Source organism: Lathamus discolor, chromosome 1 (assembly GCF_037157495.1).
Source record: "Lathamus discolor isolate bLatDis1 chromosome 1, bLatDis1.hap1, whole genome shotgun sequence".
Classification (NCBI taxonomy): domain Eukaryota; kingdom Metazoa; phylum Chordata; class Aves; order Psittaciformes; family Psittacidae; genus Lathamus; species Lathamus discolor.
Window position 1 is genome coordinate 131556054 of NC_088884.1, and position 16465 is coordinate 131572518.

The 16465-nt window shown below is 43.1% G+C and overlaps 2 protein-coding genes across 7 annotated transcripts; one reads left to right on the plus strand and one right to left on the minus strand.

The window, feature by feature from the left end:
- Positions 1–921: 921 nt before the first annotated feature.
- Positions 922–10547, minus strand: LRP2BP (LRP2 binding protein). Of its 4 annotated transcripts, none has more exons than XM_065695650.1 (8): positions 10276–10547; positions 9826–9941; positions 8951–9064; positions 7057–7199; positions 6874–6979; positions 5939–6162; positions 2755–2920; positions 922–1053 (listed from the first exon to the last, which is right to left on the minus strand). In XM_065695650.1, the coding sequence occupies exons 1-8, from the start codon at positions 10337–10339 to the stop codon at positions 988–990; spliced, it is 999 nt and encodes a 332-aa protein (XP_065551722.1). In that variant the 5' UTR covers positions 10340–10547; the 3' UTR covers positions 922–987. The 4 variants fall into 4 exon arrangements, with proteins under 4 accessions (XP_065551722.1, XP_065551733.1, XP_065551742.1 ...); XM_065695661.1 differs by having other exon boundaries at positions 2755–2850; positions 10276–10544; XM_065695670.1 differs by lacking the exon at positions 9826–9941 and having other exon boundaries at positions 10276–10543.
- Positions 10336–16154, plus strand: ANKRD37 (ankyrin repeat domain 37). 3 transcript variants are annotated; one of them, XM_065695703.1, is made up of 7 exons: positions 10336–10651; positions 11139–11278; positions 11353–11432; positions 13895–14047; positions 14738–14829; positions 15368–15597; positions 15887–16154. In XM_065695703.1, exons 2-7 carry the CDS (start codon positions 11272–11274, stop codon positions 15898–15900), a joined length of 576 nt encoding a protein of 191 aa, XP_065551775.1. In that variant the 5' UTR covers positions 10336–10651; positions 11139–11271; the 3' UTR covers positions 15901–16154. The 3 variants fall into 3 exon arrangements, with proteins under 3 accessions (XP_065551775.1, XP_065551782.1, XP_065551765.1); XM_065695710.1 differs by lacking the exon at positions 10336–10651 and having other exon boundaries at positions 10693–11278; XM_065695693.1 differs by lacking the exons at positions 10336–10651; positions 11139–11278; positions 11353–11432 and adding an exon at positions 13599–13759.
- Positions 16155–16465: the final 311 nt, after the last annotated feature.

Genomic DNA, 16465 nt, shown 5'->3' on the forward strand with positions numbered 1-16465 from the left:
CAAGAAGCAAAATAAATTCTGCATGTACAAAGTTTTACAAGTAATTCGGTATTTAGGAACGTGCAAGCTTACCTGAGCAATCAGTAAAATTTACAAGTGGATGATCAAAATACGTTTGGGTAAGAGAGTCAGCACAACATTGCTTGGGTGTACACACTCCCAGCCAGAAGGTTTTCAGCTAATACAACCAGAGGCAGCTTAAATGAAGTATGAAAGGTTGAGGAGTACAGACCTTGTTCAGAGGACATATATTGAATATTTCCATACTAACATTTTTTTTATCTATAGTTCTGGAAGTATTATTTTCTAGTTTTAGAAGCTGACATGTCCGGGAGCAGGGAGGGAGAAAGGGGAAAAGTGAGCGAGCAGCTTCGTGGTTCTGAGTTACCGGCTAGGCTTAAACCGCATGGTTTGAACTGTGTCAGGCCTTTCCAGCTTGAAACCTCTGCAGTCTAAGAATAAAATGTGTTAAGATACAAGTAGATCTAGGTGCATTAGAAAAGCATGTGAAAGAAAGTCTACACAGAACAAAGGTAAGATTTCAAAATGGCTGTGACCTGTGAATGGGCTGAATGTGGAAAGTGGACAAATTTGGGTTCAAGCTTTTCAGAGTATTAAAATTGAATGTTGAAATATTAAGAATGCAGAAAAGGGAACAACCATTTTTATTTGGTTTTGGTTTGATTCATGTGCTATATAGCAGTATGACATGAAAACACATGACATCTGCCCCAGTAAAATGTCCTTAATAAACCGTAAGTCTTCGATAGAATTTTCAAATCTGCCTTTGCCTCATCTCAGTTAGAGTGTGAGCTTTTTACTTTCTCTGTTTTTTTAGATAAAAAAGAGTCAGTAGATTGCTTTAAATAGTAATTTCTGTAAAGTTGGAAAGCAAGCAGTAAGTGAAGAACACTCTGTAAATGCTGGAGATTAAAGACGGTTTATTGTGGTAGTACATTTATATACCAGTCACCGCTAAAGGAAATGCTAAATTTTCCCAAGATTAGCTGCCAGTTCAAGGTCAGCAGCAACATCAGGGTCCAGAAGACACGCCTTTGAAAACAAAGAACAGGCAGTTCTAGTTTGTGGCTAAAGTAAAATTGGATGTTGTCAATATCAATATAACACTAATGAGGTCTTTATCTCAGATAATTACAACAAAAGTTAACCAATTTGTTAAAATATTCAAGAATTATTATGCTACTCAGCTTTAAATCCCTTTTTCTGAAGAAAAAAATGAGTATTTAAACTGAGCATACTTGACTGTAGCGTTGGTTTTAACTTTTTATTCTTTTTGTTGATATGGGATGTGCTGCCACCACAGTCAAAAACCTAGATCTGCTCACAGGCAGGATCAGTTTACTTCACTTGCATCACCTTTTTCAGTACCCTCTGGAATGTGCATCTTCTCTTTCTTGCCTGTCAGAACTGACAGGGTCTTAGAATGGTAGGCCAAAACCACAGCTGAGCAGTTAATTAAAAAAGCAAACAAGATTTTGATTTTAAGTGGGTATAATTGTACAGTTAACACAAGAATTATTTTCCAAGTACAAAAGAAACTGAACACACCCACAACTCTTGTCTTTTACTTGTTCTGAAGTTACTGCTTCAGGTACCTTCCTCGTTTATTTTCCATTACTTCTGTTGTTGAGTGGAGATGCATGCCACTGATCAATAGAAATCACCTCTCTTTATACTAAGAAGGTAGCAGCCTTCCTAGATCAGGCTCAGATGTACAGGTAGTGAATGATGAGTGAAAGTCCTTAAAACTTACCTTGGACTGCTGCCTACAGCATTCTTAACACCGGCTTATATTCCTTTCCCATTCTCCTCCTCATCCTACCCTCTGTAACACTTTCCACAGCAGGAGAATAAATTGTTTAAAAAGTATGCATTCAGAGGACCACCTCTTCTCTGCTAAGTCTCTTGTATCAGTGGTTTCCCTGAGTAAGGAGCCACAAAAACTGTTACTTGATAATTTATCATTGACATAACTCTCCATTTATTTGGATTGCACCAAGATGGACATGAAGTATTCTACTTGCTGAAACAAATGGTCTCTACATGCACAGAAAGCATATAATCTTTCTGAAGCACAGATCCAATCTTGCTACACTCCCTTCCAGTTGGTGTAATCATCTTGCCTCGACTGTACCTTTAACTATCAATGATATTATCTACTAGATTCACCTTCTAGAAGCTGCTATTGATCTTCTTCCTCAAGCAAGAAATTTTACTCCAACTTTAGAACTTTCAAACAATGTGACCTATTTTTGCCCGTATGTGTCAGTAACAGTAGATCCTCAGGTATTGTTAAAATATAAAACCAAGTACGACAGCCAGGTATGACTGACTTCAGTATGTTAATGATGGTTGTAATTGTTACAGAATCTAAAGTTAGGGTTTTCCAGTTTGAGGGAGAGACAACAAATCAATTTGGGATAAGATTATTCAAATGGTTTAGCTAATCTATCTTGCAAGTTACCAAGCTCTTTGCTGGGGTAGTTACCACAGATGTTTTTTTGACGTTTGCCACAATGCAATGTTTGCTTAAGCAAGTGGGCAGACAGCATCCTTTCAGACTATTTTTAGTAGATTTTGATATAATTTTATAACTCTTCATTTTCTTGCACCATTTTTTTTTAACATGATGTTGGATTCTTTAACCAAACACATTTAAAGACTGAAACCCAAGGCATCACTCAGTTTCATGAGACATAAACTAGTCTTTCCAGACACATTTTCCCAACTTACCCTAGAATAGTATTTTGCAGCAGCAGCTTGATCTTGCTGTACACCTAGGCCAAGCTGGAGGCATCTACCCAAGTAGAAAGCAGCCATGGCAACCCCCTTGGCAACATATGCGGGAAGACAGTCGGTTATCTTTGCTAGTGTATTGATGTCATCATGGTCTGTCATTCTGTTGTGGAATTTACAGCGTTAGCTTAGATAATGCTACCTCAAGCAATAATTGAAGTAAACCATATATGACTTGACACCACCTCCTTTCCATCATTATCCAAAATAAGCTGAAATGTGTATGTATTCAGCAACCTGATGAGGATTCTTCTATTCAGTATCTGAAATTAGTCTTATTTGAATATTGTTACATTAAATCAAAAACAAGTACATAACTTCTGCAGTCACTTTCACTACAGCTATACTAGTTAGAAAAGGCAGCATACTTTATTTTTTCCATTAAAATACTTCATGGAAAAAAATGTATGTTTCTGGAGGAAAAGCAGAGCTTTTCAATTCAGTTGAGCAACCTTATCTAGTTGGAAGGTGTCCCTGCCCACAGCAGGGGGGCTGGAACTAGATGATCTGTAATGGGCCAACCCAAACCATTCCATGTTTCCGTGATTGTAAAACTCCAAGTTCAAAATCATAGTAACCCAAAGATCTTGGTCATACCTGACAGACTAAGATTGTAAAACCCACTTCTGACAACCACTGACAAATGTTTCAGCTATTTTCTTTATTCTGCATCTCTTCTTACTGGCACCTTATTTTCAGCATGTTGTTTTTACCAGGAACCATTTTAAGAATCAGAGAGATAAAGTGAACATTGTTTTCACTGTCAGGCTATGATCACCTGTTGCTGTTGCTGCAGTATTAGGTACAACATTTCAAAGTGGGAACTTATTTTTTTCCTAGCTGTTGTCTTAAAACAGAGCCCCCCAAGCCCTGTATCCTTTTTAGACACAAAGAGTAATTATATGCTTGACAGAAGAAAAAGAAGTGCAAGTCATTTGAATTTATTGCTATTCCCTATAAATCAGTGTATGAAAGATTGTTCTGAACAAGTCAGTGCCTATTAAATCACTTGATTGTGTTCAGAGCAGTATTCTCCCACTTAATTTGGTCCCAATAAACAAATGAAGCAACACAATAGGAAAAAAGACAAAAAACTCAAAAACCCAACAACCCCAATGACTTATTAGCAAAACCATTCAACTACAATAGCAGTAACTTACTACCTCTTCTATCTTTCCGATATGTAGCATTTTTGACTTCTTCAAAAGATACACAACAGGATGCTGATGCAAACAATGCCCAGTTAAGTCAGGTGGAAAATTCTAGTTCAGCATGGTTGACTTCAAGAACACATCATAGGAATGGTTAAGTAGAAGTGTAGAGCATAACAGAACTGTTATTTGAAGTGAAACACTAGTAGCTAATCTAGTCTCACAATATTAAGCTATACTGTACATAATCACATAATGCTTGGATGTTTGTACATAACAAACCATGTAGTTGTTTGTATGGAACAAACCATGCAGTTAGTATGAACCCAGACAAACAAATCTTAGCAGAAAAAGTATTGATACAACTGGTTGAACTGCTTAGATTTTTGCCTCAAGACCAACTGCAATCCCAGTGAAGTGGAACTGTTTCAAGCGTGGTGGCAGTATCTCTTGGTTCAGAAATGGTCACTTCTGGCTGTAGTATCAGATTTCATTGCTATTTTCTGCAATTACAGTTGCAGCTGATGAAGTGCACTGTTCACTTGTCTGGATAACCTACCATGCAGCAATGGCTGTACGGGGTGCATTCCAAGGGAGCCACGCTAGACTATACTGAATAGCTTTCAGGCTACTTGCAGTGCAAAAGAAGATAAAAACAGAGCTGCTGCTATGAATGACATGTACAGGATGCAGCTTCTGTAAGATCAATACTGGGCCCAACACTTGTTATTAAACAAGTCTTTGTAAGTGATCTGGAAGATGGCATCAAGTGTACCTAAATGGAGTTTGCTGATGATACCAGACTAAGTGGGAAGTGTACACTTTGGAAGAGAGAGCCACCCAACAGGCTGACCTGACTAGGCTGGAAGAGTGGGCTAACAAAAACCTTATGAAATTCAACAAGGACAAGTGTTTAAGGTCTTGCACCTGGAAAACATAGTCCAGGAGTGGAGCACAGGCTGGGATGTGGCTGGCTGGGCAGCAGGTCTGTGGGAAGGGACCTGGGGGTCCTGGTGGACAAGCTCAATATATGCGAACAGTGTGTAGCTGCTGGCAAAGCCAACAGGATGCTGGGTTACATCAACAAGGCATCAACATCAGACAGGTCATCATCCCACTCTGCTTGAGGCTTGTCAGGCCGCACCTGGAATACTGTATTTAGCTTTGGTCCCTCCTATATGAGATGTGGACAGGCTGGAGAAGGTCCAGAGAAGGACCATAAAGATTACCAGAGGACTGGGAAGCCTGCTGTATGAGGAAATGCTGAGAGAGCTGGCTTTGTTCAGCCTTGAGAAAAGGTGGCTCAGAGGAAACCTTATCACCATGTTCCAGCATTTAAAGGGTGCTACAAACAAGACAGAGACTCCTTTTTTACAAGGAGTCACATGAAAAAAGATGAAAGGTAATGGGTGCAAGTTAATTCTGGGGAGATTCCAACTGGATATAAGAGGAAAGTTTTGCATGAGAACAATCAGCCATTGCAATAACCTCCCCAGGGAAGTGGTGCATTCTCCAACACTGAAAACATTTAAGATTCAGCTGGACAGTGTGCTTGGACATCTAGTCTAGGTCATGCCTTGCCTAGAAAAGCTGGACCAGATGATTCTTGAGGTCCCTTCCAACCTGGGGTTCTATAATGGTAGGCATTTAAAAGGGAGTGGTGAAACCTAGAGATTGCAGACTGAGGAGACATGGAAAGCAGGGCTGCATGTGGGCTTCTATTTGGTCTACTTAGGATTCTAGTTCAAGGCTGTTTCGCTTCACAGGATCAAAAAGAAAAGCGGTGAGAACCTTCGAGTATTAATTTTGTCACTGAGTTGCTATTCCCTCTTCTACAGGAGGTTTTGCAATTCATTATCTCAAACATCTCCTGAGTTTGAGAGACAAGAGCATGAACTTATTAACCATATTAATCTGAGCACTGTGGTCTTACATAAAGAATCATCATAAAAAATCAAAATTATTTTCACCTTTTGGCTACTGCAGCAGCTGTTGAGTAAAATTTTCTATTGTAATAATATTCCACAAGATGACCTTGAGCATAGATGTTGCCACGTTGTGCTGCTTCTCTCAAACACTCCAAAGCAGCCTTGGTGTTTTGACCTATACCTTGTCCATAGAGATACATAACACCGAGCGCTCCCTGTGATTCCAGACTTCCATTGCCACATGCTTCTGAATGCCAGAAAAAGGCCTAAAGAAGAGGCACAAAGTTGGAGTATACATTTACTTTAGCTGCTTTGTTCCATAGCGTTTCTAGAAACACTTTTATATCAACCATCCTGTAAGAAATGCTTATGCATAAAAGACAGCAGAACCCTTGTAAGGCTTTAAAACCTGCTTCATTTATCGTCAGTGACATCTGCTTGGTTTCTGAAGGTTGCCAAAGCTGACAAAACTGAAATCCATTCTATTCCAATACCAATTCTCCCTGTTACTCCCAGTAAAAAAAACCAAAACCAGAACATGTTGGCCAGCAGCATCAAATTAGTCACAATGAGGGATTGTGGCCATCTGTTCATACAGGCTCAGATGGATGATAATGCCTAGCAGTACTTAAAATACAGCTTTCAGAGACAAATAGATTATAGAATCATAGAAGAGTTAGGGTTGGAAAGGCCTTAGGACCATCTAGTTCCAACCCCCCTGCCATGGGCAGGGACACCTCACACTAAACCATGTCACCCAAGGCTCTGTCCAGCCTGGCCTTGAACACCACCAGGGATGGAGCATTCACAGCTTCCCTGGGCAACCCATTCCAGTGCCTCACCACCCTCACAGTAAAGAACTTCTTCCTTATATCCAATCTAAACTATCCTCTGTTTAAGTTTTAACCTGTTAATCTTTCTGCAAAGTCAAGATTAACTGGGACTCATGAAACTCAAAAGGTACAAGTGGGCTTTACCTTCTTCAGGTCTTTTTGAGCTGACATAGAATAAAGCATTCCTAAAGTACTCTGGGCCTTTACACTTGCTTTTGGATTTCCATGGTCTGCAGCAAAAAGCCACAACCTAAGAAAATGGGGACAAAGAAAGTTCAAGTAACGCAGCATCTTACATTCATCAGGAAAATTACTGACTGCCATTACCTTTCAGCCTCTTCAGTTGACTGCTTGACACCACATCCTTCATAATATGCTCTGCCAAGATTGTATGCAGCTGCAAACTTCAAGTGTTTTGCTTTTGGGGAATCAGAGTAGAGTATTTTCTTCATGTATTCCACTCCCCTCTCCTAAAAATTGAGACATTTTGGTTACTACATTAAGACTCTGAAGAGGATGAGATAAAGAACCTGACAATCCACTATGTTCTGCAAAACAGGTAAAGTTTTCCACGTTGAAGAAAGGCTGAGGTATATTGGTCGGACAGTCTGGAGAACAGTGTCATAGCAAAGCAGAACTGATTTTTGGTTACTAGACAGCCCCTAGATTTTTGGCCGAGACATATTTTTAATGTGAAACTTTTCCTTATAAATGTTCATCTAATACTATATTCCTCTTCACTGATAAAAATTTTCTGAGAAATACTCTTGTACTTACATAAATGTCACATCCTAAACATGCTACTTTTTCAATACTGATCTGTAAACTTTCTCATATTGCATAATGTATCTGAAATCATAAAACAACCTTAACAGAAGGCAAAGTGGCAACACTAATGCACTCTGAAGTCCCTCCATTAAAAATGCCTTAAATTCATAATGGACAAAAAAATGATAATGTTAAATAAGCATACGGAGAACAAACATTGCGTACGAACAGATGTGTATCATCCAGGGACCTCAAAAGTATTTTGGAAACAAGATTTGCACTGTTAGGATTTAGCATGGACTCCCTGTTTAAATGCACTAGGAGACACTCCTTTGCAAAAGGTTCCTCTCTTACTCACCTCTCTCATACTGAAATACACAAAAAAGAAAGAAACTTTACTGACGTGTTTATTTGCAAACAAACCAATGTGGTAATTATGCAGGCATACAGCATACAGAACAAACGAACCACCTCTAAAACCCAGCAGAATAATTTCTGTTCTGCTGACAATCCTCTTAAGCACAAGAGTCTGACTGGTTAATATGCTGTTCGATTATGTTTACCCCTCCCATCTTGTTACATACCCTTTCTTTCACCCTATTTGTATTCTCTCCTTGTACCACTCTTTTAAGTCATGTTCTCCAATAAATTAACTCTCTTCTTATGGCAGCAATTCATTCATCTTCCTTTTTTGAAATGTGACTCTTCAATTTGAATTCTTCGAGTTCTTGAAAATGTAATTCTTTCTCTAATTTTAAAATATTACTGCCAACCACTGGCAGAAGCATAGAATCATAGAATCATAGAAGAGTTAGGGTTGGAAAGGACCTCAAGATCATCTAGTTCCACCCCCCCTGCCATGGACAGGGACACCTCTCACTAAACCATCCCACCCAAGGCTTCATCCAACCTGGCCTTGAACACTGCCAGGGATGGAGCACTCACAACCTCCCTGGGCAACCCATTCCAGTGCCTCACCACCCTAACAGGAAAGAATTTCCTCCTGATCTCCAATCTAAAAGTATAATCAACTTTAGTATCCATGTTAAGAGACTAGAAAGTACCTTAAAAAACACCTTTGTGCAAAACTATATAGTTGTTTGATGTCCATTTTTACACATTTTCATTTATATACACTGCTTATTAATAAGTAACGAATAGCAATTTTAAAACAGCTTCCACACAGCACAACCAAACCTTTAAAATTCATAATTTAAAGTAACAATTACTGTATTTTTCAAATGAACCTATTTTGTTACAACTGGTTTTGAGAACTACTTCAGCCCAGAACCCTCTATCTTTAATGATGCTTTTTAAACACCTGTACTTCTTGAAACTGATTGTAAATCAAAGACCTGCTTATTTGAAACTAAATAATCAAGCTTATAAAGGTCTTAGTAATTAACAGCTAATATTAAAAGGAAAGTAAAAAGCACACAGCTGTATTACTTACAGGGTCTTCTGTAGTGCCTAGTCCATCATAATGCATTACACCAAGCTGATACATTGCTTGAAAATCTAAATCCTTGATTTTTTCAAATTGTATTAATGCTTCTTCATACAACCCCTGGGAAAGACAGAACAGTACAAAGGGTACATATGGCTGCCTCACTCTGATATATACTCTCTTGCAGTTTTTCAACTTGGAGCAATTCCCTCACGAACAAGGAAGAAAAATTTGCATAGAACAATTACAGAAGTTGTAGAAATCAGAAACAGAGTAAGTCAACAACCACAAGAAAGCTGGACAGGCTGGAAGCAAGCATCATCTCTGAAACCAAAAGACAGTCTGACCATCTTTATCCTTCTCCCAGATGCCATCTTTTTCGTTCAAGGAGGAAAATGTCTGATCCAGATGCCCTGCCCTGTCTATCTGACATCCTTTAAGTGAGATATTCTTATACCTTGAGGGTTTATAAGAATCTGGTTTTACATCTCAACAAAGGGTTGATTATACAAAGACTAAACTCAAAACTGGCAGTTAGGTAGGGAGAGCAAAGATCAAAAGCTGTGTCTGGGGTCAGGGACCAGAACCACGTAACTGAAAACAGTATGCGGTGGTTAGCCAGTCAGCTGGCCAAAAACCAGCTCAGCTTGGAAGTTAGCTGTAGGGACAGGCTGCTGCTTCTTTACCCCATCCTTGGGAGCCACCACTAGATGCTTGGGGACGGTGCAGGAAAAACTTACATGGGAGAACACCTGGTGCTTTTCATAGGAAAAAAACAGGCACAGACATCTCTTTTAGTTTAAGGTGTCTCTTTTCACGCTGAAATGGTATTAAAAAATTGCCAGCTTTACAGCATTTCCTTAAAAGAAGGAAAGTACAACCTCTTCGTAGTACAGCTGTCCTCTCAAAAAGCATGCCACAGGATCTCCACTTGCCATTCTCTTCACCAACAGCTCCTCAGCTTTTGCAAATAAAGCAGCATGGTTGCAGTTCTCCGCTTGAAAATTGACAAACATTAGGGTTATTTTCCCAGAACAGACAGAACAGCATCGATAAGCACACTAAAGGTCTGAAGCTGGTGCGGTCCCCTTCTGTTTGCGTCTTTTAAAGGACTAAGATGAAACGGCTATTTCATTAAAGGGATGAAGTTCAGTGAGGACCTTGTGAAGGTCCAGTTTGCTGTGGAACCGCTTAAAAGCAAATCTGAACCGGAGAAGGCACTTCACATCACGAAATGCCTTACGGCGCCTGCCGGGACGCAGCGGGGCTGCGGGACCCCCGCAGGCCCAGCTGAGGGGAGGGGGGTGCAGCCCCGAGGGCCGGCTCCGTACCTGCTGCCTCAGGGGCGAGCTGGGTGCTGTAGGCCAGGGTAAGGCGCTCGCTGCGCAGCCGCATCGCCCCCGGCGGGAGGCCGAGGGCCGGGTGGCGGCTGGCTGGGAGCTGGGCTGCGGCCCCCGCTGGTGTCGGGCTGCCCGAGCCGCCGGCGGCGGTCACGGCGGCCGCCCCGCGGCGGGGAGCGGCGGAGCGCCTCGAGGCAGCCGGCGGCGGCGGGGTGACGGCGGCTGGCTAATGGCGGTTGCGTGGCAGTTGCCCCCCTTGCTGTCCCGAAGCACCACCCAGCCCGCACGGTAGCGGCATCGAGCAGTGCTGCGCAGCTGGGCCTTGTGGCCCCACGGCCTCTGACCAGGCAGGAGGAAGACAGGGAAGGTAAAGCTGGCGTTTTCCCTTTGGGTTTGGTCCATTTTCTGAGAGAATCGAGAGTGACACCAAGCCAGGCTGGACGGGGCTTGGAGCAACCTGGTCTAGTGGAAGGTGTCCCTGTCCAATGGCAGGGCGTTGGAACTGGATGAGCTCTAAGGTGCCTTCCAACCCAAACGATTCTGTGATCCTGTAGCAGTGATGTGGGCCAGGGGTCTCTGGAAATAACAGTTCTAGCTGTTGGCTGGGGCTAAACGATGTGAAAATACATGGTGGGTTAGGACAGGCTGCGTTTGGCCATCCACTGGATCTTTCCTGCTGCCTGCCGGTCCTGTTGCAGGTTAAACGCAGAAGCCCAAAATGCTGTGCAAAAAGAGATTATAGGCAAACCCCACAGAAACTCTGAATGTGATGCAGTTAAAAGGTGGTGAGGCAGTAACAGCCTAGCACGTGGGGGTTTCAGAACCATGTGTTGTAGTTTGTTTTCCCCTTACAGACACTATCAACGTTGCAAAGATATTTGAGGAGAAATGCTGTGTGAAGCTGATTTCTCCTGAAATGTAAGGCATTGTTTCTACTTCTGTCGATGGCTTCTGGCTGTCCCCCACACAAAAGGATACACCACCAAAATGCTGCGTGAGTGCTTTAAAAATAATCCTAAGCTGCATTCCCGGCTTTGATTTTAATTTTGCCTTTTATTTTCCTCCCAGATGATTATCATCCTGCTATTTCTGCCAGCGCACTCTGTGTCTATAGCAACAGGGACAGAGGCAACAGTCACAACAGGAGGGTAATGCTTGCGGTTTTATGTGGCTAAACCTGTGGGCTCCACGTGACGTTATCCAACAGTCCCAGCTGACTTTAGTTGCCAAGCCCTCCTGTAGCTCATCCCGATTTGCTTTGTGTAGATGATACAGGCCAAGAAGTCTACAGGAAATACACTTTTTGTGAAGCATCAGTGAATTACTTGGACTGAACAGGCAGGGTGATGAACAGCCTGTGGGAGCAGCAGTACCCTCCAGCAAAGGCAGTTAACGCTGGTTGCAGCTTTCGACGCTGAAGGGTGTGAGGTTCAGCAGCACACCCTGGCTCAGCCCATTGCTTACACGTTTATTAGGGCTGGCTCCTCCAGTATAATTTCCTTGATACCTCTGCAAGATGTGTGGCCTGGGATTCAAAGCGCAGAGGGATTTTCAGGGAGTTTTATTCCAGACCAGCTGCATGTGTTTACAGCCAGTGCACATAACAGTTACTCAGTGGCAGAAGAGTTTTGTAGGCACTAATGAGGTGAGCAAGATGCGACAGGAAGCTCAAGAACTAATTAACAGCAGTTAATTTGAAGAGAGTTGGGGCTGGCCAGATGCCAGAATCTGTGTAGGTGGTTCAACTGGAAAGATGGGATTCCTCAACTTTGACACCTTGGGATTGCTGAGGTCATGTAGGGGAGGGAAGGCTTTAAGGCAAAACATCCTGTTGGGCGATCCGAGTCTTAAGCTGCTTCTGGGTATGTGGTTTTCAGAAGTCTTTGCGATTGCATAAACAATGACTGCGGATTTCTGGCATTTGTGCAGCTGTGTATTTCATACCTTACAATGTGCAGGTGGAAGTGTAGGGATTTAATTTATTAACTCATTGGCTTGGCTAGCTGTTGGGTAGTATCTAGTAATCTGGTAATCACATGTGTATTTCCATATGAAAGGAGAGGTGAAAACTGTCACTGAAATGATTCTGCTGAACTGATACATTGCCTTTGTACCTGGATTTATGCACTGTTGAAAAAGAGATTGTCTGTTTATATTCCATGACTTAATGATTTGTATTTCCTTTCTGAAAGGGGAAGCAGGACATAATTGTCACAATGTCTGTGCGTTTATTTCAGAACTCTATATACCTACCCCAAAGGAACAGTGTTTGTTAGACTGCTTTTCCCCAAACTCTGTTTATCAAGCCCATGGGGTTTCATTTTTTCAAACACATGACTTTTTATTTCCTTTATTTTTTTTAAGTGATGGTAGTGATTATGAGTAACTTCCATAATGAACATATAGGCGTCCAACACAGAAGGAAATACTGTAGTGCTAAGGGAAGGAAACTGTATACCTCAGACACTGACTGGGTTAAGATGCTCCTCACTTGAAGCCTGTAATTGGGAAGCACCATTAGCGGTAACTGAATCCTCAGCCAGACTGGACTGTACAGCACGGAAAGGACAGGCAGTTACTTTCAAACGTGAGCAAAGGCTCTGTCCGTGCAAAGGGAAGTTATGCCACTGTTCGTGGAAGCTCAGAGCAGTCAGTGTGTTTGAGTGTGCCTGTGGACATGCCACTCTCCCGCCCTGCCTTCCCCAACAGCCATAGACACGGAGTGCTAAAGCTCTGCTGGGGGGAAGCAGGTTTCACCACTGAACGTCACTGTCGCCACGTTCAGAATGGGTTCCAGGCATTCTCATGGTCTCTGAGCGCTGCCGTGGCTGGTCCTGGTTTCCAGTGCAGAGGCCTGTGGCTGGAAAGCTTGCTTTGTGACCTTGGCCTGTATGGTCTGACCCTCTCCGGGACAGTTAATGCTCAAAGAAGTGAAAATTTAGATTGTCTTTTTCCAAATGTACTTTGAATGGAAGTGCAATAGTTGGGGACCCTGGAATCCCCCATCACCAGGCCCAGTCCCACTCAGGCTGGGGATGGGCGTGCCGTACTGGCCGCACTGAGCCTTGGGCTTCAGAGATGGCTGCGCCTGCCTTGCCCGTTCGGTGCCCTTGCCCCAGTGGCAGAGCTCGGGCAGGAAGGCGGCAGGGCTGGGTTTCTGCACGCTGACCTGAGGGTTTCTGGGGAGGGAAATCCAAGCTAACCCGCTGGGGCTTATTTCCCTAGCCGCCGGTGTGGCCGATAGCGACAGGGCCGGCGGGCAGGACCGCCGTGGAGCCGCCCTTGCCCCCGGCAGCCCGAGCCAGCGCCATGGCGAGTGCCCCGCGCGGCCAGCCGGCGGGACCGCGCGTGTGCTACGTGCCGGGGCGCCCCGCGCGACATGGCGCCGCCCGCCGGCCCTGGGAACCGGCACCCCGGCCGCGCGGGTGCGTACGTGCCGCGGGCGGTGATGCTGGTGCTGGCGTGCGGCGCGGAGGTGAGCGGTGCGGGCTGCTGGCCAGGAGCCTCGGGCTGCTTTCCGCACCGGGCCGGTGGCCTGCGAGGGGGGGCTCCTGCCGCGGAGCAGCGCTCCTTGCAGCAGCATCCTGACTTTCACTTCCTCCTGTCCCAGCCCGGTACTCTGAGCGAGCTGCTGGAGGCAGGAGCGGCTGTGAACGCACCTGCGGATGCCTTTGGTCAGTCTCCAGCTCACCTGGCTGCCTGCGGTGGGGAAGCCGCCTTCCTACTTTGGCAACTGCAGACGGGAGCGAATTTGAACCAACAGGTAAAATGCACAAGTTTTTCTCCCATTTCTAACCTGGCGTCTCAGTAAATTCAGGTTATATTATTTGAGTATTTTTTATCTAAGATTTTATATACACACTTGTATTTCATGAGGTATCTGGGGTTGCTTATTTTAGAATAACTTTTATTTTTCAATGAACCAGAAATCCTGTCTATATTGCATTAGTGACTTCATCTGCTATGTATAATGTGATTTTCACTTACATTCCTGCATGCAGATGTCAAAAGAACCTACTTTTTTACACAAATGAGCATTCCTTTTTCCTCCAAAATCGAATCCCTACTTCCAGTAAACGTTAAGGATTCTTCCTCTGGCTGCAATTTAATTTGCCTACACCTGTGAGCCGGTAGCAGCAAGCTGTTGGTCACAACAATCCCTGAAAGGTGCTGAAAGATGCTGTTCATCAGTGTGCAGGCTATACGCTGTGTACATCATCTATCAGAAGGTAAAGGTTAAACAATGGGTATTGTATGGGACAGGTTTTCTGCTTTGCTGTGATGAACACACTAAGCACTTAATGGCACTTACCAAGTACACTTTACTAGCTACTGTCTTTTAATCTTTCTCAACTCATAACAGACTCCATAAACAGTCATGATGGAGAACAAGATAGCCTCATTTTATTCCCCTTCCTTCAAACTGACTGCTACATATAAACTGTGGTTTTAGGACTGCCTTGGAGAAGCCCCGATTCATAAAGCAGCAAGAGTTGGGAGTTTGGAATGTCTTGCTCTGCTTGTTGCCGGTGATGCCAAAATTGAGTAAGTTGGGCTACATTCAGTTATTTCAGAAAGTGTCAGAGGGTACATGTATTTTACAAATACTTTCCCTTGTTCAGAGCATTCATGCCAAGACTATAAATACAGCTTGAGTGTTGTCATTAAGACCAGTACGAAAAACTGCCATAAACACCGAAGTAGCACAGACCATATGCTGTTCAGTTCCACGTTAAAAACCTCTGCAGAAACCGCTAAGAGAATATTCCTGACCGTAAGTTCTCCTTGTAAGTTTTCCATTCTGACTAACGCTGCATTCACTCTCCTCCTGCCTTCCTGATATGCTGAGCCAGTCATTTGTCTAATGACAGATTTATTTAAAACACTTACTCCTCGGTGCATTTAATACCAAACCTCCGTATGAGTCGAGCCCCATGCCACCCTTGGCAAGCCTTCTTCGTATCAGTTCTCTGTACTTATCTTTATACTTCCATCTGACGTTACCACTTAATCAAATTGAAGAGTGCTTGCTCATTATATATATTGCATTTTAACGGAATGGTTCTTGTTTACTCTGTTTCAGCTTGTGCAACAACAGCGGACAAACAGCAGCAGACCTGGCCCTGGCTTACGGCTTTCTGGAATGTGCCAGGTTCCTCAGGACAACTCAGCACACTCAGACAATGAAACTGAGAGGACAGTCTGGCTACACACCAAGGGACAACCATGGCTTGCTGAGAGAGGATCCAGCTGCACAGAAACAAGAAGGTGGAACCACCAGATCTACAAGCAGGAAGAGGAGAAGATCAGGTGGTATGTAATACTGTTGGTTTATTACAATTCAGAATAGGTTTTGAATACTCTTTTATCATTTAAGTAAATAAATTTGGTGTTGGGTACATAGCACTTGGATTTAGAAGCCTGCTTGTAAGGATCAGCTTGCGCAAGTATTTAAAGTTATGGTCTTACCAAAACCAGACAGTGCATTGGGAATGCCATGGAAAAGACTACTTTGTGGGGTGAATAGGGTGGAATCCCAGGTAACTTTACTGATGTACTGATAAAGCAGCTGCAGAATTACTCTTGTTTGTTTGTATGACAGATCTGGTCTCCTGAAAAACAGCTTGTCATCCCAAAATGAAATCAAGGGGAATCTGAAGCCTGAAGAAGCATGACTAGACTATACATTGAGCAGCCAGGTGTGTACGTATGTGCTGGTACATTGTCTCCTTCCAAGAAGGACGAAAGCTCGTTTGTTTTTACTTCTTACAGAAGACTGTTGTGTTGTTGGTGTTCTGTTGTTTGGTTGGGTTTTCTCCCCTGGAATAGTTGTTATTCATACAGCTATAAATAAATGGAATATATAACAATTCCCTCGCTTTTCTCCTGTGTAAATGTGAGAACAAAGGTCATAAAATTCATTACATAAAGCCATTTTTCTCCCACTCCTCAAATGTTATCAACAGTACCAGCAGCAAATCATACCCTGGACTATATTCGTCATGCACAAGGCAGCTGGTGCTATGGGACTTGACAGGCAGAAGACAGTTGGTCTTTCTGGCAAGAAAGAATTCCATAACATAAAAGGATTTATTCTGTAAAGATCTTAGCATAATAAAAATGCTGTATGAACATAAAGTTGTCCTAGCCAAAAGAACAGTATTAGTTACCTAATAAATGT

Bases quoted from the DNA above. Each gene is read 5' to 3' on its own strand.
- ANKRD37 (XM_065695693.1), top strand. From the start codon at position 13,664: ATGGCGCCGCCCGCCGGCCCTGGGAACCGGCACCCCGGCCGCGCGGGT. The intron at 13,760-13,894 runs GTGAGCGGTGCG...CTCCTGTCCCAG, and splicing joins TGCTGGCGTGCGGCGCGGAG to CCCGGTACTCTGAGCGAGCT. The intron at 14,048-14,737 runs GTAAAATGCACA...CTGTGGTTTTAG, and splicing joins GAGCGAATTTGAACCAACAG to GACTGCCTTGGAGAAGCCCC.
- LRP2BP (XM_065695650.1), bottom strand. From the start codon at position 10,339: ATGCGGCTGCGCAGCGAGCGCCTTACCCTGGCCTACAGCACCCAGCTC. The intron at 6,163-6,873 runs GTAAAGCCCACT...CCTCTTCTTTAG, and splicing joins CTCAAAAAGACCTGAAGAAG to GCCTTTTTCTGGCATTCAGA. The intron at 1,054-2,754 runs GTAAGTTGGGAA...TTGTTTTCAAAG, and splicing joins CTGCAAAATACTATTCTAGG to GCGTGTCTTCTGGACCCTGA.